This window comes from Artemia franciscana, chromosome 7 (assembly GCF_032884065.1).
Source record: "Artemia franciscana chromosome 7, ASM3288406v1, whole genome shotgun sequence".
NCBI classification, from domain to species: domain Eukaryota; kingdom Metazoa; phylum Arthropoda; class Branchiopoda; order Anostraca; family Artemiidae; genus Artemia; species Artemia franciscana.
In genome coordinates, this window is record NC_088869.1 from 33,810,908 (window position 1) to 33,838,362 (window position 27,455).

Below are 27,455 nucleotides of genomic sequence, written 5' to 3' on the forward strand. Positions count from 1 at the left end.
CAAAAAATCGCTGCTGGAATGGAAGTTGAACCCAAGGTTCCCTATTAACTCTTACGCTGGGCTCAATTATCCTTGCCGGAACTGCTGCGCTGGTGGCCAGTTTTTATATTTCTATATATATTTACTTCTTTATTGTGTAAAAAAACTAGCCCATGTTTAACGTTATTTCAAGTTATTCGGCTTTGTGTGGAACGGTAAATTCTACGGTAAAAAGCTATACAAGATTGCCAGGTATGTCTGTTAGTTCAAAGTAGGGAGCTTTGGCTAGTCACTGGGGAATTTCGGGCCCAACCGACTCCAACTGAGATTTTTCAAGTATTTATTTATATTTAATAAATTAAAATCGCGGGTTTGTTTTATTTTGTATGGACTGAGTTACACCTGCCAAATGAGCAGCCCTGGTAGCCAGTTTTCGTATTTCTACGTATATTTATTTTTTTACGGTATAAAAGAATCTTGTGTTTAGCTGTTATTTCAAGCTATTTGACTTGTAGGGGAAGCAAAGTTTTGAAGGCTTTTGCGGAATCTTTTCGGGGATTTCGATAAAAATATTTGTAGGATCCCTTTCTGTAGCTAAGTAATGTGGCTTTATTCTGGCATAAAGTGAATAATAGTGTTAAACCTTTCTTTTAACTCTGCTCAGTGATGGTATCGCCTATATTTTGTGTTACTGAGGGCGTACATGTAACTCAACCCTGTTCTAGTCAACACATTCAACTCAAACCCCATCTAAATCAACCCTTTTAACTCATCTCCCATTCAAATTAACTCCTTGCAATATGATCTCATTTAAGTCAACTCATCTTGAATTGGGGTTAAACTCCCAATTGAATTAGGTGAGACTACTGTTTAATCAATAAAAAAGACCATATCATAGTTAACCCTTATCGTTTCTGATAAAACAGGCTGAGTGACATTTTTCAGATATATCGTTGATTCGAGCAGGGTTGAGTTAAACGGGGGTTTAGATGCTCGAGGGATGCGAGGGATAAGCTTGACTGGGCTGAGTTAAATGAAGGTTAGTTGTATCAGAACCGTTAAGGAGGCTCTTGTATCAAAATTTGATAAAGAACTAAAGCACATTAGGTAAATACTTAATTAACAAAAAGCGAAAACACTAGGCGTAATGCTGATACCTACAATCGATAAAAAAGGGAATATATTTCATGTAGGGTATGATCTACTGGTGTATTTATTATACCAAATCTTTGTGTCTCTAAACTGTGAAAATGTCTGAATGATTATGTTTCATAGTTCCTTTAGTAGCTATACAATCCGATAGCAAAATGTTGCAAAGTTTAAGCTTTATTTTTTATTTTTTTAATGAATAGACTCTATATGCTGGTGATCGAGCTAGGGAGATCACATCCCGCGAGGAGGAAGTCATAACAGCCTGGAAAAACCTTCAAGGATTCTGTGAGGAAAGACGAAACAAATTAATTGACACTGGTGACCTATGCAGGTTCTTCCAACTCGTCAAGGCCCTTATGATTTGGATGGAAGACACTGTTAGACAAATGAATACAACTGAAAAACCCAGGTATGAAATTAGAAAGAATTTAAGGTGGGGTGGTTCTTTGAATGTAATCTTGACTTGCTTGAAAAAATATGCAGCTTATAACTACGTTTTTTCTTTTACAATGCACACCTTTTGTTCCTCATTGTTGCAGCGATAGCTGCAACTTAATAAAAGCAGAACCACGGCCCAAAAAAATTCTGTTTGTACCTGATTCAGGAATAGCAACTGTTATTCGGATTGATCTTAATAGAATGTTGTTTTGGAAACAAATTTAAAAGAATTTTGAAAAAGAACCTGAAAACCCTCTTAAATCGCTTGGGATCGAAATGAATAAGTACATTGTTGCAATGACCATAGTTGAAAACCTCACAGAGGAAATTGCAACCCTGACCTTGAGCAACAAGGAAAATCACACAGATGTGTCCTCTTTTTTAGTTGCCGCTAGTGGAGCATCTGAACATCATAGAGAACTGTTAAAGAGCTCATTTGATAGTTTACGTCTAATCGCTTTTTATAAATTTAGCTTGATAACGCCAACATAAAGTGCCATATAGCATCCAAAAAGCGCACTTTGAGTGCCATTTCTGGAATGAAAAGGCTGGGAAGAATGAATTGGATACCTTCATAATTTTCATGGTTGAAAACCCTGAACTGAGGGTTTACAATCCTTTGTCTTGTGTATTCCCCCTCTTAACACACTTAATGCTTTTCATAAATCGTCTACTGACTGACACAACTACCTGGCTAATGTATCATCATAAACAGCCGTTTAATGTCTCATTTGCAAGGTAATTTTTATATTTACGGGCTTTTCATGAATTATTCATGATAGCGCCCTCGTCAAGTGTCATATTTCCCTAAATATAACATTTTGGCGCTATATCCGGAGTGAAAAGGCTAGGAAGTATGGAAAGAGTACTTTCATGACCTCCATGGTTGAATCTTAAACCTGAGCTTTGCAATCCCTCCCTGTTGTATACTCTCTCTTTCATCCCCCTAGTAAGTTCCATAAATTGTGGACTGACTGGCAGAAGTAAGAGGCTATTGCAACATCGTAAAGAAAAGTTTAATGGCTCATTTTGAAGCTCTTGATGATATTTACGTGCTCTTTGTCAATTCGTCTCGATAACTCCATCATGAAGGACCATATGGTACCAAAAATAACATTTTTTTTGTGTAATTTCGGAAGTACAAATGCTTGGAAGTACTATCTCTGTCAGCCCCTTTAGTGACCTAGTAAAGAGAAAATCACAGCCCATAAGTAACTAGAAGTTGAAAAACGCGTAAAAAACAAATAAAAAAAGCTTAAAAACTTATAGGGATTTGAAAAAAGAGTCTGAAACTCCTGGAAAATGCGTTTAGCTCAAGGACTGGCGATTTTCTCTTCTTCTTTGTCTCTGGTTGAACGCAACGCAACTATACACTCATTTAGGGTAGAAATCGCAACTCGATTAATTGCGCAAAGATATTAAAGCTTTATAGCTTCTTTGGGTTAACTTTCCAGCTCGTGAATAAAACTCCTTAAGTTGTAGCTTGCGATTATCAAATCTCGACTTTTTTGCTTACTTGTGTTTTTTCTCTCTTTTTTGCACTTTTTATTTCCCAAACTATTTGAGTTCTCCTAACATGTGGAGATAAATTCCAACATGCAAAACTAATGAAAGTGTATTTTATTTTGTGAAGCTTTTTTTTTGCAGTAATGCAGCAGAAAAGTTTGAATGGTAATGACATGTAAGGTGTTGGTTTCCTTTGAACGATAACAGAAACATATTACTTTGTATGAACAAATGATCCCTTCTCCTCCCATAAAAAAAGGAATTAAAATGAATAATCACATCAAACTTAATAATCACACTTAATATTAAAGATTAATGGATAGAACCCAAAAGAAAAAAATTAAAATGAACAACCACGTCGAACTTAAAGCAAAGAGAAATTGCCACAAATAAGTAGATGTCCTTTAATTTTGAGGTTTATTATTACAAAAAAAAAAAAAAAATCCTTACTGACACCCTCTTTTCGACTTTTGTATAAGTGTGAGGATGTTGGAAGTGGGGGCGGAGACAAAATGATTTAGTTTAAAGCTTATACAAATAATTCCTTAGGTGAGGGGACCTAATATGCGAAAAGATAATGGTGCCCACCCCCACCATGAAATTTAGGGGCCAAAAGGAGGCGATGGATTTTAAAATAAAACCCAATGAAATCGATCAGTTTCTGTGAACAACCCGAGGAACGATTTCATTCTAACATTATATTGTGTATTATAGAGATGTCAGCGGAGTAGAGCTATTGATGAACAATCATCAAAGTTTGAAGGCTGAAATTGACGCCCGTGGTGATAGTATGCAGGCATGCGTTTCTCTCGGTAAAGAACTCCTTGGAAGAAATCATTATGCATCAAGTGAGGTAAGAAGCTAGACCTGTAATTCTCAACTAGAAATGCAGACCCCATTGAGAGACAAGTTGATGTTTTTTTTTTTGGGGGGGGGAGACAAAATTGTTGTATAAAAAAAATCATTAATTTTGTAGGGAGGTGATAAAAAAAATTAAGAAAAGGAAAAGGAAATTTTTTCAAATAAAAACAACAAATGACATTAAAAATTCAACGAATTTTTCTGTATATACCTGTGTTTAAGAAGGACGATGGTCCCCCCCCTTGCCTCCAATGCTTAAGTATTACTACTGTTTTACTGAAACAGTTTTTAGAGTACAACAAATGTAGCAAGTTAGCAATTGCAAATGTTTTATTTACCAATTGCCTCTCAATTTTAGCATAAAAATCGGGAATTGATGGGGCTTTAACGTAAGGAGCGGGGGTAAATGAAGCGAGGTTTCCTTCATTTACAGGAACACTTATGTTTGTTTCTGGCACATACGCAGGGTGGCCTTCGGCTCCCCCCCTCCCCCCCGGAAATTTTGTGAAATGTTTAATTTCCCAATGGTTTCTTGGGATTTCTGGCAAAAGTAGGACATTTATTAAGAATCTAGATACATGTGTGAAGCCTTTTCTTTGGATTTTACAGCATAAAATTATCCGGTCAAGTCACTGCCCAATTATTAACCCATTTTCTGTCTAACTTTTTACCCTCTTTGAAGTCATTAGCGATTGTACTGTTATTATTATTATTTTTTTTTTTTGTAAAGAGAGTTTGCTTTCCACATCAAAATAGAATTATCCTTGATATTAGGACGTTTATCCCCCATTTTCAGGACAAAGTACAGCTTTTAACGGATTAATTTTGGAAACTATCATTTTTCATTAAAATCAATGTTTTCGCAATAGAAGAACTACCCCCCCCCCCACACAGCACCCATATTGCACTGTTAACCCTAAAATTTCCCTTTCAGTGGGATCTAATTGAGTAATCACTGGTTCTAAATCGCTATGAACATAACCTGAGCCTAAAACGTACTTTTGAGGCTTCAGTCTTCTCCCCCTTATCCGCTACAATACTACAGATTAAAGCTAAGCTGTATTTTCCGATATACATGCTTTTTGCATTTATTTAGTTACTAAATAAAAAAGTGCTACTTTATATTTGCTGTTTCGAAGGTTTTGCCCCCTCCCCCTCCGAAAATAATTCCTGCATACGTGTCTGGTTTGTTTTAAGTATTGATGTCGCTCCTTATTTTCATTTAGATGTTTTAAAATCCAAGCACTGTTTGTTTCTGTATCTCATCAAGGTTATTCACAATCCATCCTTTGCTTCGTGCTTTTTACACGTAAACTCATCTTTGTATTGTATTGTATCAGATTAACGACGCTTCTTGACTACTAAGGTCCCTGTGTCGGCCCTGCAGTGCATTGCTGCAGCATGATTCGATCTCTGGGTCCCGTATTACCAAGCAACGGTCAAACCCACTGTGCCACCACAGGACCACGAAAACTCATCTTTTATCGTAATGCAATACTTGAAATCCCGTCTTAAGAGATTCTATTTAAAAAAAAAAGCCGGAATGCAAATTGATTTGCTATCAAATTTTTTATGCAAGGCCAATTTATGTTTCAGCTGGCCTTGTTTGAACTGAAACTTTTGTTTTGCTACACAAAATGATGACAGAAATAGACACGTTACCTTAAGGTAATTTCTTTGTAAAAAAAAAGAAAAGTAGAACTTTGAATGTTTGTTTGAATAGTCCTTTTGTGATGATTAATGGCTACTGCTGGCTACTGGAGTGGTTTGATGTTCCCTCTTCCCCGAATAAGCACAAAACGCACCTGTTTGGTTAAAATACAAAATGTTGTGTTTTGTAGATAGCAAGTTGGAAGTGTCATTCTAGCGTTAAGACGTGTTGAATTTCAAGACCTAATTTTATCAAGATTTAGCCCCTATTTTGAGCCTTTCCCTAAAAATTTGCATATTTTCTTTTGATAATGAATTTTTACAATTAGGTTTAAAAATAAGTCTTTTTTTTATATATTTAGTATGGCCATAAAAATCATATTCTTTTCCTGCATATGTTGTTATCAAGAATCTGCTTTTTAGAGTCTTTACAGTTCGTTTCGACGAACAATCTTCGTTAGAGTTAGAAATTACAATAGGTTTTAGGGTTATCACTTTTACGTATTTCAAGGGGACTCTAGACAAATTCTGTTATTGTTATTATTATTAATTTTTTTTTTAATTCTTCATTGGCTATTGATCATTAGTATGTTTTCCTCTTTTTTTTTTATAGATTAAAGAGAAGCTGGTCTCATTAACAAATCAGCGGAACGCGATGCTTCATAGATGGGAAGAAAGATGGGAACACCTACAACTTAGTAAGTTTCACTTTAATCCTTTCTTGCTTCCATGCATTTACATCTTGAATCCACGAATTTACCCGATGATTTATATCAGTCTTCAGTGTCAGTTACTTCTCTTTTTTAGTTGACATTTTTCCATGGCAAAGAGAATGTTGTGTTGTTGATTGCTACAGGAAATTAATTTTTCTATTAATTTCGGACTTTAACTAAAGTCAGCACAAACACACGGAGAGTCTGTTTCCAGGCACTTTCGAGCTAATTGTTTTTTTTATACTTCGTGTTTAATTTCTTGTTCGCCTAATTTATCCACTTATAGGGATTATATCCTAAAATTTCTCTATATGATGTTGCGTTTGTTAGGAAGCAAGCTCTCCAAAAAATGCCTTAAAGAATGTGTACAATTATTGCACAACCATGGATTGGGTTTTTTGTTTCATTTTCAGTTTTCTATTTAACCAAAATGGAAAATCATAAAAAAGTTGTGGAATAATTTATTTTATTTTATTTTTTTTTATATACATAACTTGAACATAGAAGAACTAAACTTGGTACGTAAAATTTCACACCGAAAAGCGCGTTGAATCCGTCTGAAGAGGGCGCTGGGGTTTTACTCGCTTTTCTTGACGAAACTGTCGATGTCCCAACATAGTTCAAACTATTTTTTGGTACTTTCATAAGGTAAATTCAAATAACTGGATTTATCCAAATATTGTAGCTGTTGGCAAACGATTATAAAAATAGGTTGTTTCTTTTCGGAGCTCAATATTGAGCTAAATCTATCGCTGTTTTTTTATGCCAAAACTTATGCGACATTTTACTAAAAATTTTAAAGTCCTGGTATGCCAATTGTCAACCATTAACCCGGGCTGTTGCCTAGGTTACAGGCGGGCATTTCTATTCGGTAATAGGCCTAATGTGTGACTTAAACAGAGTAATCAAACTGGATGGTAAAAGGTTAAAAAAAGGAAAAAAAAGAAGAAAGAAATTAACATTTCTCGTACAAGATGATCGGAATCGATCAAGATATGCACCCCAAGAAAGGTATTAGGAAATGAATTTCTAAGAGACGAAGTTCGTCAACTACCATTCCCAGTAGAAAAGATGAAATCACTGGAAGCCTTCTCCAATAGCCTAAACATAAACATACCATATCTCGAGACTTTCAGCGTAGGACGACTTTAAATGGAAATCGTGCCGCAGTCGATCCGCTCTTCGCCCTGCCATAACATTTTTCTTTTAAAAAGGTGTCAGTTGTATAGGAATTTTGTATTGAGAAGCGTGAGGAATAAAGTTATTTATTTATTTACTTAACTCTCGAATCAGGGTTGCCCCCATGAAGTAATCCCAAAGCAGTACAATTGCCCAAATATGCGTGCTACACAGCGATTTTCGGTGCTATAGTAAAAAAATTGAGTGTAATAGTGTTAAAATAGTACTTCCGTGCTACAGGTGGCGACCCCTGCTCTCGATAGCTTTTTGCTTGAAGGTTAAGTTGAGATTTCGACGTAAAGACCTTCCATTGGGTTGATTATTAGCTCGCTAGGGTTGACTGCAGTGAAGGTAACCTTCCAGGTATCAGACCGCTTTTTTGTCTCCGGGAGATCTTTTTCTAAATATAGGGAAGCTTGTACAGACTCATCATGTTTGTGGAAAGCTGCTTGGACATAGTAGCGTTAGCAAAATGGTGTAAAACGCTGATGAGATTGTCTTCTATGTCGTTGATGTATACCAGGAAAAGTGTTTGTTCATGCAATGGAGTCTTTGTGATTGTATTATTGAAGGATTTTTGCTTGAAATATGTATCTATATCTATAAGGACTCTACCCCAAGAAACCCTAGCTTTTACTAGACACTCACTAGAATCGAAATCATCGAAAACTACATGGAGAATACGATTTCTTATAAAACACCCATGAATCTCAACTATACAACCAAAAATCTCATGTACTTGGAGTTTTTCAACAGCCTTTATCTCAGATTGTGTCGAGAGCTTTTGCAGTATTAAAAGACACCGTCTTAATATCATACCTTGGGTCAGAAGTTCAACCGACCCCTGAATCTGGGTATTTAGGCGGTCAAGCTTTGATCGTTTACGACGGAACTCATACTACTCATCGCTAATAAGTTTCCAAATTCTCAGAAATATTGTGAGGAGCTCCTCAAGGAACAAAATTAGGAAATCTGATCTTTCTTTTGTTGCTACCAACTCTATCCTAGAGCAAATACTAAGTCGCTATAAATTCGCCGATGACCTGTCAAGCATACCATTCCGGAGTTCAGCGAGCGTAGCAAAAGAAATCACCGTTAGATCAATATTGTCCCTTCTAAAGCAGGATCTTGAAGATGTAATGTTTGCAGTTAGTGAAACAAAAAGCTATATTCTAGCTATATTTTAACATTCTACAGCTTTTCAAAAACCATAATTCCCTCTCAAGAGGTCATCGTACTAACAGCCAAAAATGAAATAAAAATCTTACGAGTAATTTCAAAAGCAACCCGAAATGGAATTTGTACACATAGTATATCGTCCAAAAAGCATCCCTCTGCCTAAAATCTTGTGCATGTCTCACTCGTTTTAACATTCATACCCCTTTCTGCACGGTCTATGCTGTGTGGATGTTTGATCATAAACCGAATAAGCATGTCCCGTCTGGCTCCCAGGTTTAACTCCTATCTAAATAGAAAAGCTTGAAAATATTAAAAAGTGGGCGTGCCAAATAATGCTTGGGGCAAACAAAATATAAAAAAGAAAGGCATAAACTCTGATACCCATCGGAAAACTTTTACTGGCTTTTAATGAACCACAAACCAGTTGGTCAAAAACACATAGAAAGGTTCTCACTTCACCATTTCAATTACTTTATCCTCCACTCCAAAAAGTATCAACATTGTGTCTATCATTCAAAGAGTATGGATTGATTTCACTCTAGGTGTATGTCAAAGGTTTTATCGTAAATGCCCTCACAAAACCTACCAATGCGAGCGAGGAGGCCTTTCGACCTATGTGATATCATATGGGTAGGGTCGCTATCTTGCTTGAAAAAAGTGATGATATGGGCAGACTTCCAAGCCCTTGAAAGGATTCATGAAAGAGTGATGATAGGGGGCTGGCTAGTTCGGCACTACAGCACCTGGGGACAACATTTGGTTTGGTACCCTGATTGCCAGATTTGATCTCGTCAAGGCGCTTGATTAGTCGCCGGGATTTTGGAGCAGAGTCGTTATGGTTAAAAATATTGTTTGTCGTTTTTATCATAACAACTGAGTTTTACAATTGCTGACGTATCTGTATAATTTAAATGGGGGTAAGGGATCCGCTTCAACTCACTTAATTTCAGGAGCCTTGTTTGTGAAATTTTCTTCTCTCACTTGATTCAGTTTGATACTTCCTTAAATATTAAATTTGTTTACTTAACTGTTTCTGGTTGGTTTTGGAAACTAAATATATCCGTTCTTTAAGAAAGTACCGTATTTTATGTTTCACATCTAAATTGTTGGATGGAATTGGTTTCTAACTGTTACCTATAAAATCGGCACTTTCTGTCTATTTTCTGGCCATATTTATTTTTGGTTAATAAAAGTGGGTTATGAAGGCTTGGATGATTTCTGTCCTGAGCTCAATAGTAAACCAATTTCGCCGTTGTTTAGTTGTTTGTTTCAGCTTATACCAGATAGCCATTTTACTTTTAACTTAGTTATCAAAAGATTAGTAGCTACATTATCTTAGTTCAATTGGTTGTGTCTGTATCTCTAGAGGAAACCGTTTATCTGTTTATAATGCACCAAAGATGGAAAACCAACTACCAACTACACTGACTAGTTGAATTAGCAGAACATTATACAACCAGTCCTGGGATACTGGGTTTGAGTCCGATATGAGGTTTTTTCCGTCATTTTTAAAATAAAATATAGAGAATATACCTCTTTTTGGGTAAAAGTTGCTTCTGTAGATAGAAAAGTATAATCAACTCCAAACAATATTTAGCATTTATAGGCATTTTCGGCAATTCTAGACTGTTTAGCACGACTTCTAGGGAATCGAATTGAATTTGCCAGGGACAATTTTTTCTTTGATGGTGGGGGAGGGGCAGGCAAAACTATGTTTCTCTGATCGTCATAAAAGAGTACACGTCACGGCCATTTTTGCTACTATATGTATGTATATACATATTAACAATTAAGTACAACTCTGATTAGTATTGCATCTATAGATTGTACTCTTTTCAGTCTTGGAGGTATATCAATTTGCTCGTGACGCTGCAGTTGCTGAACAATGGTTGATTGCACAAGAACCGTATTTATATGCAACAGAACTTGGAGTGAGTAGTTTTTTAAATAATTGTATCCGTTATTTTTCAAAAAAATCAACAACCTCTTCTTTCATCATAATAAATATCACTTCTCTTTTCAATCTCAGTGTATTTCTTTTACTTTTAAGTAAGGTTTCAAATAAATAGCGAGGGAACTTAAATGGTGTTTATTTTGTTTTAATCCTAATTTGAATTTACTTCATTACAGTTAATCGCCTTCGCACTAGGGAAAAGAAATTTTGGGTTAAGTAACTCAAGATTGAGGTAAAGTTTTCCAAGTAATTACTATTAATAAAAGTTTTTTCTACTATCTATTTTTTATTTATTTATTTATTTTTTTTATATTTCCATCAACTATTTAATTTCCTAGCTGAAGGTTTTTTTTTTATCCTATAGCATAATTATAATCATCGCAATATTTATTTAATTACATATATTGATACGCAGCATATATATGTCGTTCGATAAGTATCGATGATTCAGTCCTTTATGTCAAACTAAAGGGATTTTCCATTAATTTAATTTGATTTTTTCTGTGCTTTTATTAGATAGAAAGCGTTACTTTTATTTCATTATGAGAATCAGAAATTTTTTTGCAGTTTAGGTTTTTCCTTTGATATTATCATAATAAATTATTTTTACACATCTATCAAATTAATTTATCAACTTCGCCGTTTTTTTTTTATAGTTTTATTTTAATGGTTAATTTTAATTTATTTGTGGCCACACGGTTTTGTCATTTATTGTCAACTAACTCTTCTTTGTTTTCTTGTTGGCATTTAAGTCTGTAGTTTGAATACGTTATAAAAGAAGTTGCTTATAAATATCTTTGGATGATCGCCCAGGATGGCTATATGTATTAATAAATAAATAAAAAAGATCTTTGAGAATCAGATCAAGGTAAATATCACTTTTATACCACCTGAGATCGGGTCATAATTCATTTCTTTGGGTGCTAGAGACATTTATATTTGTGATATGTGCATCCTCTGGAAAATTCTTTCGAGAAAAATCTTAACTTCTTATGCTGTTTATTGGGAGAGAGGTAATTATAGTTTATCACAGTTTTTCATTAGTTACAGTTTGTGATTTTAGTTAATAAATTAAGATAGTCATGTTGTTGGATAGCTTAGAATTATAGTCTCTGCGTTGTTAGAGAAAGAGAGAGATTGGTATATTTAAAAAGTGTCGTAGTTCGACTATTGGGAGGGGCTGGTTCGGGTAGTAGTGATGTTTGCCTCATATTGGCTAGGACGGATTTTCTAAACTGCAGAATCAGATGTTCAAGCCGGACTTCCGTTTCGCGGGGGGGTTGATCATTGGTTGTGTCGCGGTTTCGGAGTATAATCCTTGTTGCTCTTTTCTGGACGGACTCTATGTCGCGTAATAGGTGTGCCGTGCGGATAGCAGATGGACCCGACACTGGGCACGCGTACTCGAGCAACAGGCGAACGTAACAGATGTAGGTACGGAGAAGACTTTCAGTATCACACCCAAAGCACCTCATTTCGGTAAGAGTCTGAAGGCTTGCATTAGCCTTGTGGACGGTTGAATACTTGCATAAATGTAATGTATAATGCAAAGTCACCCTTAAAGGAATTGCTACAAGGATAATTCTTCCATTACCGGGTAAGGAAAAAGGAGATAGAAAAATAGCGCCGATTGTTTATCTGAATTCTACCGCTCTATAAAACACAAAATAATTCTAATAAACGCGGACTTTTTTCAAGATTGAGCCAAAAAATAATAGAGCCTTGGCTTCATCACTTCACGGAAGTTCTTGGTACGTCTTAGCGGAACTTCAGTGAAATAATAACGCTAAGGATCTTCTAGACTTAATTTTTGTTTATTTCTTGGGAAGGAGGGGGGGTAGTTTTTTCCATGGTTTTGTTTAGGATTCCTTTCTATTTTATTGAGAGTAGATATTACTTTTAAAGCCGAAATGTACTTGTTTTTTTGTTAACTTGTCACTGCCTTAAAAAAAACTTGCTTGTATTTGTTTTGTTCTCGTCCAGGTTGAATCTGGTATGTGGTCTTCTTAGTTAATTAAATTCAAGCGCATCCTGTAGAAGTTTGGTTATATATGTGTTTGATAAAGACGACGCTACTGCTCCTGACTTATTTTCCTGTCACTTGTTCAGCAAACGCTCTTGTTAGAGCTATCTTATTGATAGACTAGTCAAATAGTCAGCAGATGTAGTACACAACATTTTCTGACAAATACCTGAGGTTCTTCTGACAAACAATTTTGGTATTGTTTTTCAGATTCTCAACATCAGCCTCAACATAAAAAAAAAAAAAAATAAGAGTGATCGGAACAGTAGGTTTTAAATTTCGGGAATAAGCGATTTCTGCTTTGCCAGAATGAGAAGGCTCTCTCTCTTTCTAAGAGAAAATTCTTTAAGTTAACCTTTTTTTTTTGGGGGGGGGTGAAACTGCATTTTACTAGATTATAATGGCCATTTTCTCAAAGCTTTATATGTTGAGTGACACATTATCTAAAACTAAAGTGAAAATTCCAGTCCGAAAAACGCTTTATAGCTCTATTATTATACAATCCAGATTGAACGAAAAAAGAATGATATGACACTAGTATATTCAATTTTTCTTTATAGCGAACGATCGATGAAGTCGAAAATTTGATCAAGAAGCACGAAGCCTTTGAAAAGAGTACTGCAGCACAGGAAGAACGCTTTGCAGCTTTGGAAAGACTAACAACGGTAATTTCGCCTTTTCTTCATCTTGAGCCCATAAAAAAAAAAAAAAAAAAAAAAAAAAAAACAGGACTAAGTCAAAATGTGTCTTAAATTTGCCAAAAAAAGTGTACCATTTTCAACAACACATGGGTCTTTTTTTTCGTTTGTCTCTCAAGGATCTGATGTCTTTTTTTGTTAATTCTAATACTAATAATAATAATAATAACAATAAAAAAAAAAAATATTTTTCTACATTTGGAAGAACTTTGGAGCTCCAATTCTCTTAATTTTGGGCATAGTTCTAGTCTTTAAAATTGGCTGGCTAACCACTCGTAGAACGTCACGCCTTTTGTTTGTCTAAGCATTTTCAACTATGTGAAATTGGTTGGCCTAGGTCTCAACCATTGGACAAACGCGATAAATGTTAGAATTCAAAACTGAGAGTGGCCATCTTCTTTTTACTGCGAAATTCAGAAAATACTGTCCCCTGCCGCATAGTAATAATTGTGTTTGATACCTAATTATGCATATCAAAAATCGATAAAAGTTTCATTAAAGAAAACACGAGATATACACTGGATACAAACAATTGCAGCTTTTCAAGCCATCTTTATTATACATTCATTTTATTTTAAATATAAATTATCAAAATATAGAATGTATTTGGGGAGTGAGAAGTTTTGCATTGACAGAAGTAGCCTATCATACCCATATTCTAAAAGAGTTTGCTATCCAGAGGAATCTTACCCATGGTATAACTGCATCAATGTGTTTCCCAAAACGGTACACTGGCTAAAATGGAATGTCTGCACTGTTTATTTTATGTCCTAAGACTTATAGTAAATATTAGTACTGAATAGGCCCTTGTCTATCTAAAGTTTTTGGTCAAATTTAGCTTCAGATAATATTCGTAACCAATCTTCTCTTCCATTCTGTGGTATTTTCTTATATAGGCGGAATGCTAATCGTTAAAATCCTTAAATAGATTCTTACTAATCCTAAATACGCAAAATAATCCCTAAAGCGGATTAACCAACTGTGTATTAATCTTAGATTTATCTTAAAGCCCAAAAACAATGTAAATGAAATTGAATTGTTTGGTTAATATTATTGGTTAACTGGAAACTTACACGATCTTATATATCTTTCAAAATTAAGGAAAATTGGAAACTCAATTGTTAATGAAAAAGTACTTCTTAGTTACGCTTGTTTTGCAGCGGTTGCCAAATTTGATAAAGAAACATGGGTGAAAAATCATCAAAAATCAGCTAAAAATGGTCTCTAACAGCTTAAGACGGTTCAGCTTTCCTCTTAAAGTGTAGCTGTCTCAGGAGTCAGCAGCTAGTGAACGTTCCGATTTCATGGACTAAAAGCGTTATCCATTTTAACTAATTTGTTTTGTGTATTTGCTTTAACCGTTCAACTCGAAAACACTAACGAAAATTTTGGTACTGCCCTATAAACTTCATAATTTTCAAATAACAAAACCTTAGAAAATATTGGTTTTTAGATATGAAAAAATATAAGATGGGTCCACAAGGTAAAAAAATGTTTTATTTTGATGTTCTTTGTACCTTAAGTAGTTGTATTGTTAGATATCGCGTTTTCAAAAAATCGTATCTTTGTATTTGGGATATATATATATATATATATATATATATATATATATATATATATATATATATATATATATATATATATATATATATATATATATATATATATATATATATATATATATATATATATATATATATATATATATATATATATATATATATATATATATATATATATATATATATATATATATTTATATATATATATATATATATATATATATATATATATATATATATATATATATATATATATATATATATATATATATATATATATATATATTTATTTTTGTGTTCACAGAGTAAAGTATTTTTCATTAGATATGATACATTTCAAACGCTCCTTTTTCTAATAGTTTGAGCTGAAAGAAATGAAGCGTCGTCAAGAAGAAGAGGAAGAAAGACGCCGTAAAGCAGAAGAAGAAGAGCGAGCTGCTGCTCTAGCCGCAGAACAGGCTGCACAAAAACAAGACGAGTAAGCCTCTCTTCTTTCTCTTTATTTTCCTATTTTCGCCACTTTATTACTTGAGACTTTCACAATCTTGTTAAGTGAAGTTTTCACATTATTTGATGTCTTCTGTCAAAACCATCATATCATATTGTTGTCGAATATTAAATGTTTTTTTTTTTGTTTTTTTTTTTAAGCCAAATTAAATAGATCTTTAAAAAACTTAAAAAGATCTTCTATCATTGTTTGTTATGTGTTGTTTTGAAACCAACATAACTGGATACAACAAAGTGTTGTTAATGAAAATAGGATTTTAAAACGTTCCCTTATTTTCATCCAATAAAAAAAAAAAAAAAAAAAAAAAAAAAAAAAAAAAAAAAAAAAAAAAAAAAAAAAAAAAAAAAAAAAAAAATCTGAATAATTTCCCGCCAGATGATTGATATATAAACATAAAAACCGGAATTTCTTTTTGAATTTCCTAATTTTTAATTTTTTTTTTTTTGCTGAATCAGGTTGCTTTCTGATCAGGTCTTATTTAACCAAGTGATAATTACAGCTATAAAATAGTTTAATTCATTCCAAAAGTATTGTCTGTTTGTTAAGTAATTTCACTATGTATTTGAAGTATAAATTTTTGTAATATTTTTATAACAAACTTCGCCCTAATCTTTTCCTGTTACTGGCTTCCTTCAATACCTTAAACGTTCGATACTGTGCAACACTCTAATTCCTTGTATATTTTTCTCTTTACCATTTGATTTCTATTTTTACTTCTTATGCCTTTCTCTGATTTTATTTTACTGTCCATTTTCATTACTTTATCCATTTAAAAAATCGATTTAATTTGTATTTAATTAATGTGTTGAATAAAGTTAAAAAGAAAGAAAAAGAATGCGAGCAATCATTATGATTAATAGCTCTTATTGTTATTATGAAATATTTAGAATAAACTGATAATAGCGCATGGGAGAGCTGAAAACCTATGTCTTTCCACAGTTAAAACATAGTATAGGGGGAAAACTATGTTCTGAGCTTAAGTGATAAACCTTCCCCTTTTATAAAGTCAAAATTTACTCTTATTGATGTCCTTTTTCCAATTTTTTTCTAATTATAGTTATTTAAGAAAAATCAATAAATGAAATACAAACCCTACATTTGTTGCAGTTTGTTTCACCTATCTGACTATTCTAAAAATCGTATTAGTTCTATCAGGATTTTTTGGTGCCTTTTCTTGCTAAGCTTTGGAAAACTAAGCTTTTGCGAATTCTCTTTTGAGTGTTTTTTACAATAAATTTCTCTGGCTAACATGCTTTGTCAAGGTGTCAAGGACGTTGTCAAGGGAAAAAATGTCAAGGACGTTGGTAGCCACTGTACTTTTCTTTTTGTCTAGGGGGGATGGAGAGCGATCGCCTGATACAGAACCACTTCAATCGATATCTGAGAGAGAGCCTTTGTCGGAAGCCTCTGAAGGTAAGTTTTTGCATATTGGATTATATTGCTTCTTTGGGCTAGGGGTTTAAGTGCTCAGTTGTTGTAGTTTAGCTGCTGAAACTCAAGAAAGAAAATTAAACCTACTATGTAATTATTGATTACCTTATTTGACGACGTAAAAATAGCCGGAATTACATTGCATTGCACATAGCATTGCAATAAACTTGTTTTATGCTTTACTTCAGTAAATAAATTTATGAAGACATTCAACAAGTGAAAGCAACGTGTTTAAGAATCTATCTACTTAAATCTTCAAGCAGTAATTGAACAGTATTAGCACTCCATTTATTTATTATCTTCGAAAACTTAGAATTTATGAATTAATTTTGAACCCAAGAAAGTCAGTCTCGTTCAATAAATTATAATTATATACAATTTTGATGGGCATAAAAACAACAACAACGCAAACTAAGAGATATAGGTTTCATTGAATTGCAGGAGGCTAGAGAGCCTCGAGCGAGCTAATTCCCTCCTTGTAATGGATAAACTCATCGTTTTCTGAATAAAAAATTGCCTTTCGTTTGGAGATTATTTCGTCATATATCTATTGAACGTTATGAATTCCTCAAATATTAAAAAATGCATATAAATGCTACTCTGGACAAAGAAGTTCCTGCTTTTGCCCTTGGTACCAGACCAAACAAAATTATATTTGAGCTCCAGAAGCATCTGTTTCCTGAAAATGATGCTTTAATAATAAAAAAAAAGTATGCTCATTGGAAAAGCTGGGGGATAAAATTAACAGCCATATGTCCTTCTTTCTCTACATTTGAGCTTTGGGACACATTCTGTGAAATTAACAGAACATTTTTAGCCTATTTAAAAAGGACTGTTTTTTCGTATTTCATGGATCCATTGCGTCTTTTAAAGACATGTCCAGCCTCGTAAAGGCGATATTACTATTTTTACTGTTTCTAGGATATAAAAACAGTGAAAAACCCATGTTATCATCCCTTTTTTATAGAGTGAAAAACCGTATGTTATTTCTTCTTTTCTTTTATGCTGCTATTAGGAAGGTCTCGGCAATCACCGAGACCAGGTAGCCTCCCAACTTCAAAATCACTTGGTAAGCTTTATCTGCTTTTTTACGGCACTATTCACTACAATTGGGAAGATGTTTAAATTTATTCATTTAAATTCTATTAAAGCTAAAACTCAAATTCACCTGGAGAAACAAATTAGAAGGATAATAGCGATTGTGATTACATCTTCACACAAAGGGTAATAGGGCACCCCCCCCCAAAAAAAAGGTCTATTGTCCCTTCCCTCTCAGGGAAGCTATTAAACGAAGAGGTGGAAATGTGGAGACATTTTTATATCTGGCTATCAATTAGTACTTTAAACACTTTTCTTTAAAAACCACTTTTTTGTGTTAAAACCTCTTTGTAAAGTTTCTTTTGTAGAAACCTCTAAACCTATCTGCCACGAATTTGGGTTAGTTCCCATTTTTGAATTCATGAAGGTACAGAATATAAGGATATTGTAAAATTTTAACAAAAGGTACTATTTTTTATTCTTCATTTTCTAAATAGCAATTATAAAGTCCCTTGTTTCTGAATCTTAATGAATTTAGAACTGAAATTAATTTTAATTCTGTTTGAACAGTTCTTTAATGTGAGAGGACATAGAAAATCTGATAACTTTTATCTAATTCTAATTAATATTTCTAAATCAACGTATTAAATAAATATTAAAAGACTTAAATTGAAACGTGGTTTCAAATTTTTTGTGACTTGCTTTAATTTTTATGAGTTGAGCTAAGAATACTCCGCTAGTCTTTCCTCATATGAAACTGATGTATCAAATGTATTCTTGATCTGTGCATGTACATTGTTTTTAGTCTTCATGAAATAATAAATTAACCCACTGGCTGTTTCAAAATATTTGTCTTTCACACGCGATTGAAAAACAAAACAAAAACAAGTTAAGCTCAAAGTAGTTCGAGCTTTTTTTAGTATTTGAATGAACGCCTGTTGGTAGTAGTTTTGTGCTGTAGCAATTTGCATGATTAATTGCATGGATTTAGTAGTCTCTAGGGTTCGAACACGAGCTTTTACTCTTTCGTTTTGTATGTAATGAGTTTACCTTACTTAAACAGGAAAGAAACCGTCAATAAAATTAGAATTGCAGGATGAACTTATAAAGGATCAAGTTATTTACTACTAACGTTGTTACACCACAATCAATTTCAGACCATCCATTCATCAAGCTTGTACATAAAAATGTAGTTTTTTAAATAAAAACATTTTTAATTTAATTAAATTGTGTTTTTAATTAAAAAAGACACCAGAACTTTTAATTTCCATTTGAATGACCCTTTCGCGACATTTTAGGACCACTGGGTCGATACAATCACCCTTGGAAAAAAGCAACAACAAATAAACATACATCCGTGATCTTTCTTCTGGCAAAAAATACAAAATTCCACATTTTTGTAGATAGGAGCTTGAAACCTCTACAGTAAGGTTCTCTGATATGCTGAATCTGATGGTGTAATAATCTGAATCTGATGGTGTTCATTAAGATTCTATGACTTTTAGGGGTTTAGGGGGGTGCTTTCCCCTTTTTAGAAAATAAGGCAAATTTTCTCAGGCTCGTAACTTTTGATAGGTGAGACTAAACTTGATGAAACTTATATATTTAAAATCAGCATAAAGATCCAATTCTTTTGATATATCAATTGGCAACAAAATTTTGTTTTTTAGAGTATTGGTTACTATTGAGCCGGGTCGCCTCTTACTTACAGTTCGTTACCACGAACTGTTTGATAATACTGTACAAAGGTAGGACTAAATTATGAAATTTTAAAGTTTCTTAATTTTACTTTGAAAATTTTCCAATTTAAAAGCCTTTTAATGTACTTCGAAGATTTTACAGTTTAGAAGCTTTTTAATGTACCTCGATACTTCGAAAAAATTTCCAAAATCTTTTTCAGACCTTTCATGGTTGGTAATGAATGCTAAGTAAAGAGTCACTATTCTCAGTAAGAACTGAAGCTCCTTAGAAAAAAGAAGAATTTTGAAAACAATACACATATCAAATTAGTCTTCTAATTTGTCATGTTGGCTACAAAATGTAATGCAAATTTAAAATCATCTATCTAATGTATAAACAAGAAAAGCACAATTTCGGAAAAAAAAGAAAGCATCCCCAAGAACAAATCTGATTCCTATTATTCAAATTCTTCTTGTCCGAGAACACTGGAAGAGAGTTGTCAGCTTTCTATCGAAAGAGTACAAAACATTTTTCCCAAGAAGATTCGTCGCAAATAGTTTTTTTTTATAGACATCATAAGGAGTACATTTGAAGAAAATTGTCCTAATTTTAATGGGAAATTCGTTTGATAAATTATTGTACTAGGTATCTATATAGAGGGGGGGGGGGGTCCAACGTTCACATTTGTTGATTTCATTGTTAAAACTTTCATAATTTTTATATATCCTTCCTTTTCATTTTCGAAACAGAGATGAACTAAGATGAACAGAATTGCATTAAAAACTTTTTTTGCTAAAGTAAGGAGCAGCGTTTAAAATGATTTATGCTGTATGTGAGGGGGCCTTCACCCCATGAATCCTTGCTGTATACGATAAATGCCAACTTGTGGCTTAATTAAACTTGATATAGTGCAATAAATACAGGCAGTTAATGATGATAAGTATTTTCCTCACCTTTTGCCTTTTCGGAATATTCGTCCATCCATATTACGGACAAAAATTTGGAAATATGTATTCGTTCTAACAAACTACATTTGTATTCATTATACTTCATCAATTTCTTCACATTTAGTATTTTTTTTTCACTATGGGTTTCAATTTATCTTTTCTTCCATAAATAAATCTTAAATTTCTTTATTCTAATCTGTTGCAAAAAAATGAAATTTTTTATATCTAAATTTACAGCCATTAATATACTTTGTCTTTTTCATTGTGGCCAAACAATTTCAACTTGATTTTAGTTTTTTAGTAAATCCAAAATTTAGCTTCTGAATTTAAAGTAGTTTGTCGAACCCTAGTTAGTTGTGCACGTTCTCGTTGTAGCATTAAAGAAGCTGCCGCCTGGAAGTCCCACAGCTCAGTTGGAGGATCAGAAACGATCACTCACTATGCCTCCCACGACACAAATGCCACTGCAGAAAAGTAAGAATGGAGCTTATATATGCTTAAAACACTGCTGCACTATATTCCCCTAGTAAATGATAAACACAAAAGAATGTAATACGTATTTCACAAAGGAGAAAATTCTTTTGCGAAACATGAGTTCAGTATTGTGTTTATTTGTGATTAACTTTATTTCTAAACTTAGAAATGAGGGTTGCCGTATGAAGGAAGCTGTATTAGAGGGTTGTTTAATGAATAATGTTTGATTATTGAACGTCAGTTTTATTATAAAACATGACTTACTTTTGACTTAGGTCTCCTGCCGGGGCTCCGTGTGGAGAGTGATGTTTGTCTCCTCCATCCACTTCGGTCCAGTTCGAGCGTTTTTGCTTCGCTCGGTCTGATGTTTGCCATCGCCCGGAACTCGGAATAGGCTGTCGGACCATCGTTTCTTCAGTCGGCCGAAGGGTCGCTTCTAACCGGCTTTCATAGGGTCATTATAAAATCCGTATTTATAAATTCAGTTATTGGAAATACATTCACCATAATAATATAAATCATGATGTTAGATTGAGCGAGAAATGAAAGCGATATTTTCAATTACACTAAATTTAAGTTGTAAATTTGAACTTCAAAATTAAGTGAATGCTAGAATTTGGCATTGATTATCGAACGATTCCTCCATTTTGGATGTCTAGTTTTGCCGTGGGTTATGGACGCATAACGCCTAGCAGGCATTGGCTGAGTTCTGCCCAATAATCCCATGTCTCAAAAGCAAGTTTTTTGAGTACTTAGCATTTTTGTTAAATATTTTATTAAGTTCATTTATTTGGAAAGCTACACTAGTTATTAAATAAAATACAAATAGGACCATTTCAAACCCAACAATTTAGATATATTTCAGAATGGCTAGAAGGAGATGCAAGAATATTCTTAAGTTGAGCTTTATGGTCTCTAGTTGAGACGTTCTCGATATGATAGAATAATACTTTGGGAATTAGGTTCATGGTATTGATGTTTATGCTGAAATCTCAGCAACACCTACTTCATCGTGACTTTATTATAGTTTGAGTCTCATTCTGTTGTCAAAATTCGTATCTTTGCAGTATTTCAAATGACATTTTCTATTGTCTGTGGCTTAAATTGTATCCAATTTCTAAGCCGTGTGAGCCGTAAGCCTTCCACTGAGAAAAATTCGCGTATGCTGGCTGATTAATGTCGATAGTTCAATTTTGGTTCCAGATCGTTGAGTATTTGGTCAAGGCACTCTAACTAAATTCAGCTTAAACTTCCCTATAATAAAGCACTTAGCCACTTGGATCCTTCTTCTAAATATTCACGAATTTTGGTTTGTTTAACCCTCTAGCCATTGAGAAGTTGCTCAGAAATGCAAAGATAGCCGAAAATATATTGAAAAATACTTAAAACTTTCCATTGTCTTCACATTAGAAGAAAAATAGCAACTGAGTTTGTACAAAAAGTGTTTTCTAAACCTGTAAGATCTTAATAAAAAGGTAAAAAAAAATGAAAAGTTCACTGCATTTAATTTTCAGTAACTCAGTGACCAATGTTATTATGAAAAAATTGTGACGTCAAAGGTGCTCTGTCTCCCCCTTTTTTCGTCAACAAATGAAAGCAATAGGAAAGTAGAAATACCAAACTCTAAAAAGAAATGTTGACCAATGATTGAGAGATTACCTACTCTTCTGAAAACCGAAGAAAAGACGCTTTAAATTTAGCTAGTCTTGTGCGACTAGATCCATCATTCAATTTTCTATTCCTGTATACTCTGTGTCAATGATTTATGACTTTCTCCTGCCCCCAAAGTACTTGTGTTTTCCTCTTTAGAATATTTAAATTTTGATTCTAAAATTGGAATCCATCAAAGTGTGTATATAAGTGAATCGAAACTTAATTCTCTTACATCAAATTGCCTCTGTTTGTATCCACGCAACTAAATGGAACTTGCTATCTGCTTTTATTCTAATGTAACACTGTTGCTTGGAGTGATTAATAGGATTTTTTTCTTTTAAGGGAAGGGGAGCTTCTTTTTTCATCAGGCGAATTATTTAAAAAATTTTGGACGTAAAATCCATCAACTTGAAAAAGAATCTAATGTTGGTTTGGTTCTATATTGCCCTTTTATTAATTTGATTTTTTGTGCTATTTCAGCTCCGATAATGTTACTTCCCTTCTCTGTTGTCTCTCTTTTTGTAATTGGGTGTTTAGTATCACACTGTCTACGGAAATTCCTGCTTTGAGGTGTGATTCTTAAGCGATAATTTTGACTGTACCTGCGCCTACGTCATTCTAGGCTTTGTTAACTTTGAGAATGTGCACCAACCGGGTAGATGAAAATGAATAAAAATGAAATTACTAGTAAAATAAAACTAAAGACACTGAGTTGCCTGCATTAGTTTAATATTTCAGAAGTTTTGGAGGATGAAATTGTAGCTGTTATTCTCTGTGACTTTTTTGGATCTATTGTGGGAGCTTTACAAGGTAGAAAGGATTTTTTCTTCGATTTATTGGTCACAGGGTCCCATATCCCACATATCTATGGATTCTCTAACTTTTGTATAGTATGTTGGGAAACACAAGCCAGAACTCTCGTACGGTCAGAGAAGATGTCATTTGAAGGGTGGTCAAAGATGTTTTGGGCTCTGGCAGAAAAGTGTCACCGTCTTTCAGGTTGTTTCCCTTCAAGTGGACGTCAATTAATGTAGTACATTGATCTAAACTCTGATCTGGTGATCACATTGGACACTCTATTTAAGACCTCCACAATTACACCAGGATGTTTTATATACACCAGGATGGTCACCTGTGAGTTTATCTTGACCCTTATTAAGAAAAGAGAAGATAATGTTGCCCGATGGGATTAAACACCACATTTGAGAGCTTGCGCCTATACTTGTAATCCCCTTAATATATGGTAACTCGAAGCGCATTTTATATTTTTCACCAAGCCTTGTTTCAGCCTTCGCTTGTATTATTGAGCCTTCTTTTTTGTTCCCCTTTCGATTATGTGGAGAGGGCAAACACTTTCAAACAACACAATTTTATGTGATCAGTAGTTCAGCTCCTTTTGAAGAACAAACCATTGTAGCTTGTTCAACCAAAATATTTATAATCGAGTTTTTAATATCACCACTGTGGGGCGGTGATAAGAATTATGTCAAGAATTCTATCATTGTGGGTAGGGTTTTCTATAAAAACTGAGATTAATATCTTCCAGCGATCAAAGATGTCCCAGAGAATTAAGACGTCAAGGAAGAGAAGATTTTAGTTTGCTTCAATTCTATTGTAAACATAATGTCTGGATTTTGTTGATTCGAATGTAAGCTCTGGAGAAGGGATGTCAATGAGAAGAGATTTGTGACATCTTCTGAGCCTTTCTAAATGATCAAGTAGTCACCGACAATATATATATATATATATATATATATATATATATATATATATATATATATATATATATATATATATATATATATATATATATATATATGGTATATATATGGTATATGCTATATATATGGTATATATATATATATGGTATATGCTATATATATGGTATATATATATATATATGGTGTAATAACAATTTTTGGAAATTTTCTATGTTTCAACCACTAAAAATTGTGTTAACTTATCTTTAATTTCATTATTAAGCAATATTGACTAATTCTCATAACTACCTTCAGCTGTAGACGATGTGGATGAACCAATCAGGGAAGTTCAGTCAACTCATCCAAAGCGTCAAATTTTATTTAGGACGATTTCGAGAATTACTATGGCTTTAAATCGCCAAAGTAAAATTTCCGAGGAGGAAAAGTGGAGCCTAGCAGGTTTTTTTCTTAATTGTATCGCTGCTAGCCCAAGCTACCTAGCTGCTCTAGTCTTTTTCGTCGCATTGCAGCAGCGATTTCAGAATATAATACTTCTATTCCCTCTTCGTTAGAAAAAGGGAAAGGTTGATTCAGTACAGTGTATTGTACAATTTCATAAGAAAATCAGGTTCAATGCTAGCTTTTTTTCAATAAAAATTTCGATTGGAAAATGGCAGAATAGTAAAATGTAACGAATAGTGAAATTTCGAAGCGACTGGCAGCTTCAGAAGCCACTGGCAGTTATTAAGAACCACTGATGGAAACGGGGAAATTTAGAGATTGTATGCCACCTTATTCCAAACAAATTGTAAAGCTTTAAGTGCTAATTTTATGATCAGTAATGACTTGCTAAAACCATATCTACTGTTGAATTGAGCACCATATGAATGTGGTAACTTTAGATGCACAGACCTTTTTTTTTCTTAATTCTTTTTGGTATGACCCACTAATTCTATATTAATGTTTGAAGATACCTATATTTTTAAAATGCTATAACTTCATTCGTATTCTATGACTAATACTTATATAAAATAAAACTTACTCAATTCCTTTACTAGTCTATTGGGCAGATGTGTAAGCCTTTGTTATTGTCGCAGCCGGGATCGAGAATTATTTCAGTTCCAGTTTTTCCAGTTCCATTTAAAACGCTTTAACGCATGGAATGTGCTTGTTTTAAGCTTTCTTAATGTCTTTGGCTTCGTTTTTATGTTTATTGAAAAATTTACTGCTAGCTGTTCATTCAGTATTTTTTTTAAGTGTATATATGCTTTTTTGCCTTTATTTTGCTAATCTAAATATAATGACAGTAATAAGCTACAATAGTAACATTCAAGTCATGTTTTATTGAGTTAGTTTCATTTTTTTATTTTTATTGTATTTACACTTAGGGTTTTTTTTATCTTATTTTAGAAGCATCACCAAATTATTATGGTATTTAATGTGTGTGTTTTCAGAAAATCAAGAAATGTAACCAAATAAAATTAGAACTGATCTGTTTTGTACTGCTATTAATATAAAGGTAAAATTCTAATTAATATTTTAATTGATCTATTTCATGACTCGTATTTTAGTAAATGAAAATCTACCGCTAGTACTACTGCTAACAACTCACCGCAGCACCAAGCCGCCTGAGGCCAACACAGTTACGCACGCTCATCCTCCATTCCAATCTATTCAAAGTCTTCCTTTTTACACTTTCCCAGGAAGTTCCCATTTCCTTTAAATCTTTCTTTATGACGTCCCCCCGCCCAATTCGAGGACGACCTGCTTTCCGTTAAGTCCTAGACAGCTGACCAAAAAGGACAATCTTCGGCAATCTGTCATCCTTCATCCACACACTGTGCCCTAGCCATCTCAACCTTTCTTTAGTTATAGCCCTAAAAAGCGGGATTGAATCACATTTTTCGTACACCCCACTATTTGAAATACAGTCAGTCAGCCGGGTGCCCAGAACAATCCGTATGCAGTTTCTCTGGAAAACATCTATCATTTTCATCCGCTTTTCGGAATGCCCATGCTTCAGAGCCATATTTGACCATCGTCATCACTGTAGCTTCTAATATTCTAATCTTGGCGTGCAGACTTATCTTCCTATTCTCCCAAACTTTGTTTTAACTATGAAAAAAGTCCTGAACCTTGGCTGTTCTACGGTTAATATCTTCACTGTTTCCACCGTCTTTACTTATAATACTACCAAGGTAAGTGAAGCTGACCACCTGATCAATCTTTTCGTTACCCAACGTCACCTCTTCATCTTCACTTATTCCTAGCCTTAGTGAGTTAGTCTTCTTAGCATTTATTTTAGACCGATTCTAGTACCCTGAACTCACAAAACTTGTAAAAGTTCATTCATTTTTCTCACACTTTCATCAAGGATGCTTAAATCATCAGCATAATCTAAGTCCACGGGAGTTTTTCCTCCCCAGTTGATTCCGTGGCCTCCCATTATGAATGGGCCAAGATGCCCCATCTTGGTCACCATATGGTTTTCAGCACATACAATCTCAACCCTATTACCTCCGACTCATTATATATTCGTGTCTATAAATATTATGCTACTAGGTGGAGGCAGCCCATAGTAAATAAACTAGCTAGGAAGAGGTTTTTCAGCCCGAAAACGCCCGTCAAAGTAGATCAAACAGAGAAGAACTATCCAATAATCAGAATCCCATGTGGATGCTGTGTCGTTTACTAGACAATAATTACCTCGAGGGGCGCCACTCCTCAAGTGAGAATAAGGTTGACGGCAAGGTCCCCAGTCTTGCAGGTACCCTGAAAGGGTCGAGGTAGCCCTGTGCAGAGACTGTTGTCCATGAATCTGGATCTTAGGCCCTGCCGCATTTTTTTCTCCTATAGAAGATCCTCCCGTGATGGTGTTCTGTATCATCAGGCAATTTAACCCATTACTTGGAGAAGGTTTGTAACTCACAGGAAGTTTGGCCACGCCGGGTGATCCTTTTGAGTGTATATTTGAGCGGCTTTCTTCCTCCTCCACCTGAATTTATGGCCCCGGGCAAGGGTGCCCCAGTTTCTATTATGGACCCCCAGGGACAAGGTCCCCCTTGGTCCGCGTCTCCTATGGAGGTACCCTACATATCTGTAGGGCGTTCCCCTATTGCCACTGGTGACA

The 27,455-nt window shown here is 34.1% G+C and overlaps 1 protein-coding gene across 10 annotated transcripts in view; it reads left to right on the top strand.

Annotated features, from left to right (window-relative positions):
• LOC136029188 (spectrin beta chain-like) overlaps positions 1–27,455 on the top strand; it is a 134,010-nt gene that overhangs the window by 96,042 nt on the left and 10,513 nt on the right. For 4 of the 10 annotated variants that reach the window (XM_065707318.1, XM_065707323.1, XM_065707319.1 and 1 more), the window contains exons 28-34: positions 1,332–1,540; positions 3,790–3,928; positions 6,200–6,284; positions 10,497–10,588; positions 13,195–13,299; positions 15,254–15,372; positions 16,736–16,815. In XM_065707318.1, coding sequence (XP_065563390.1) covers positions 1,332–1,540; positions 3,790–3,928; positions 6,200–6,284; positions 10,497–10,588; positions 13,195–13,299; positions 15,254–15,372; positions 16,736–16,815 — 829 coding nt within the window. Of the gene's footprint in view, positions 1–1,331; positions 1,541–3,789; positions 3,929–6,199; positions 6,285–10,496; positions 10,589–13,194; positions 13,300–15,253; positions 15,373–16,735; positions 16,816–17,848; positions 17,903–20,873; positions 20,973–24,640; positions 24,785–27,455 lie in introns of all 10 variants that reach the window. The other 6 variants (XM_065707314.1, XM_065707320.1, XM_065707315.1 and 3 more) reach the window with 3 other exon arrangements.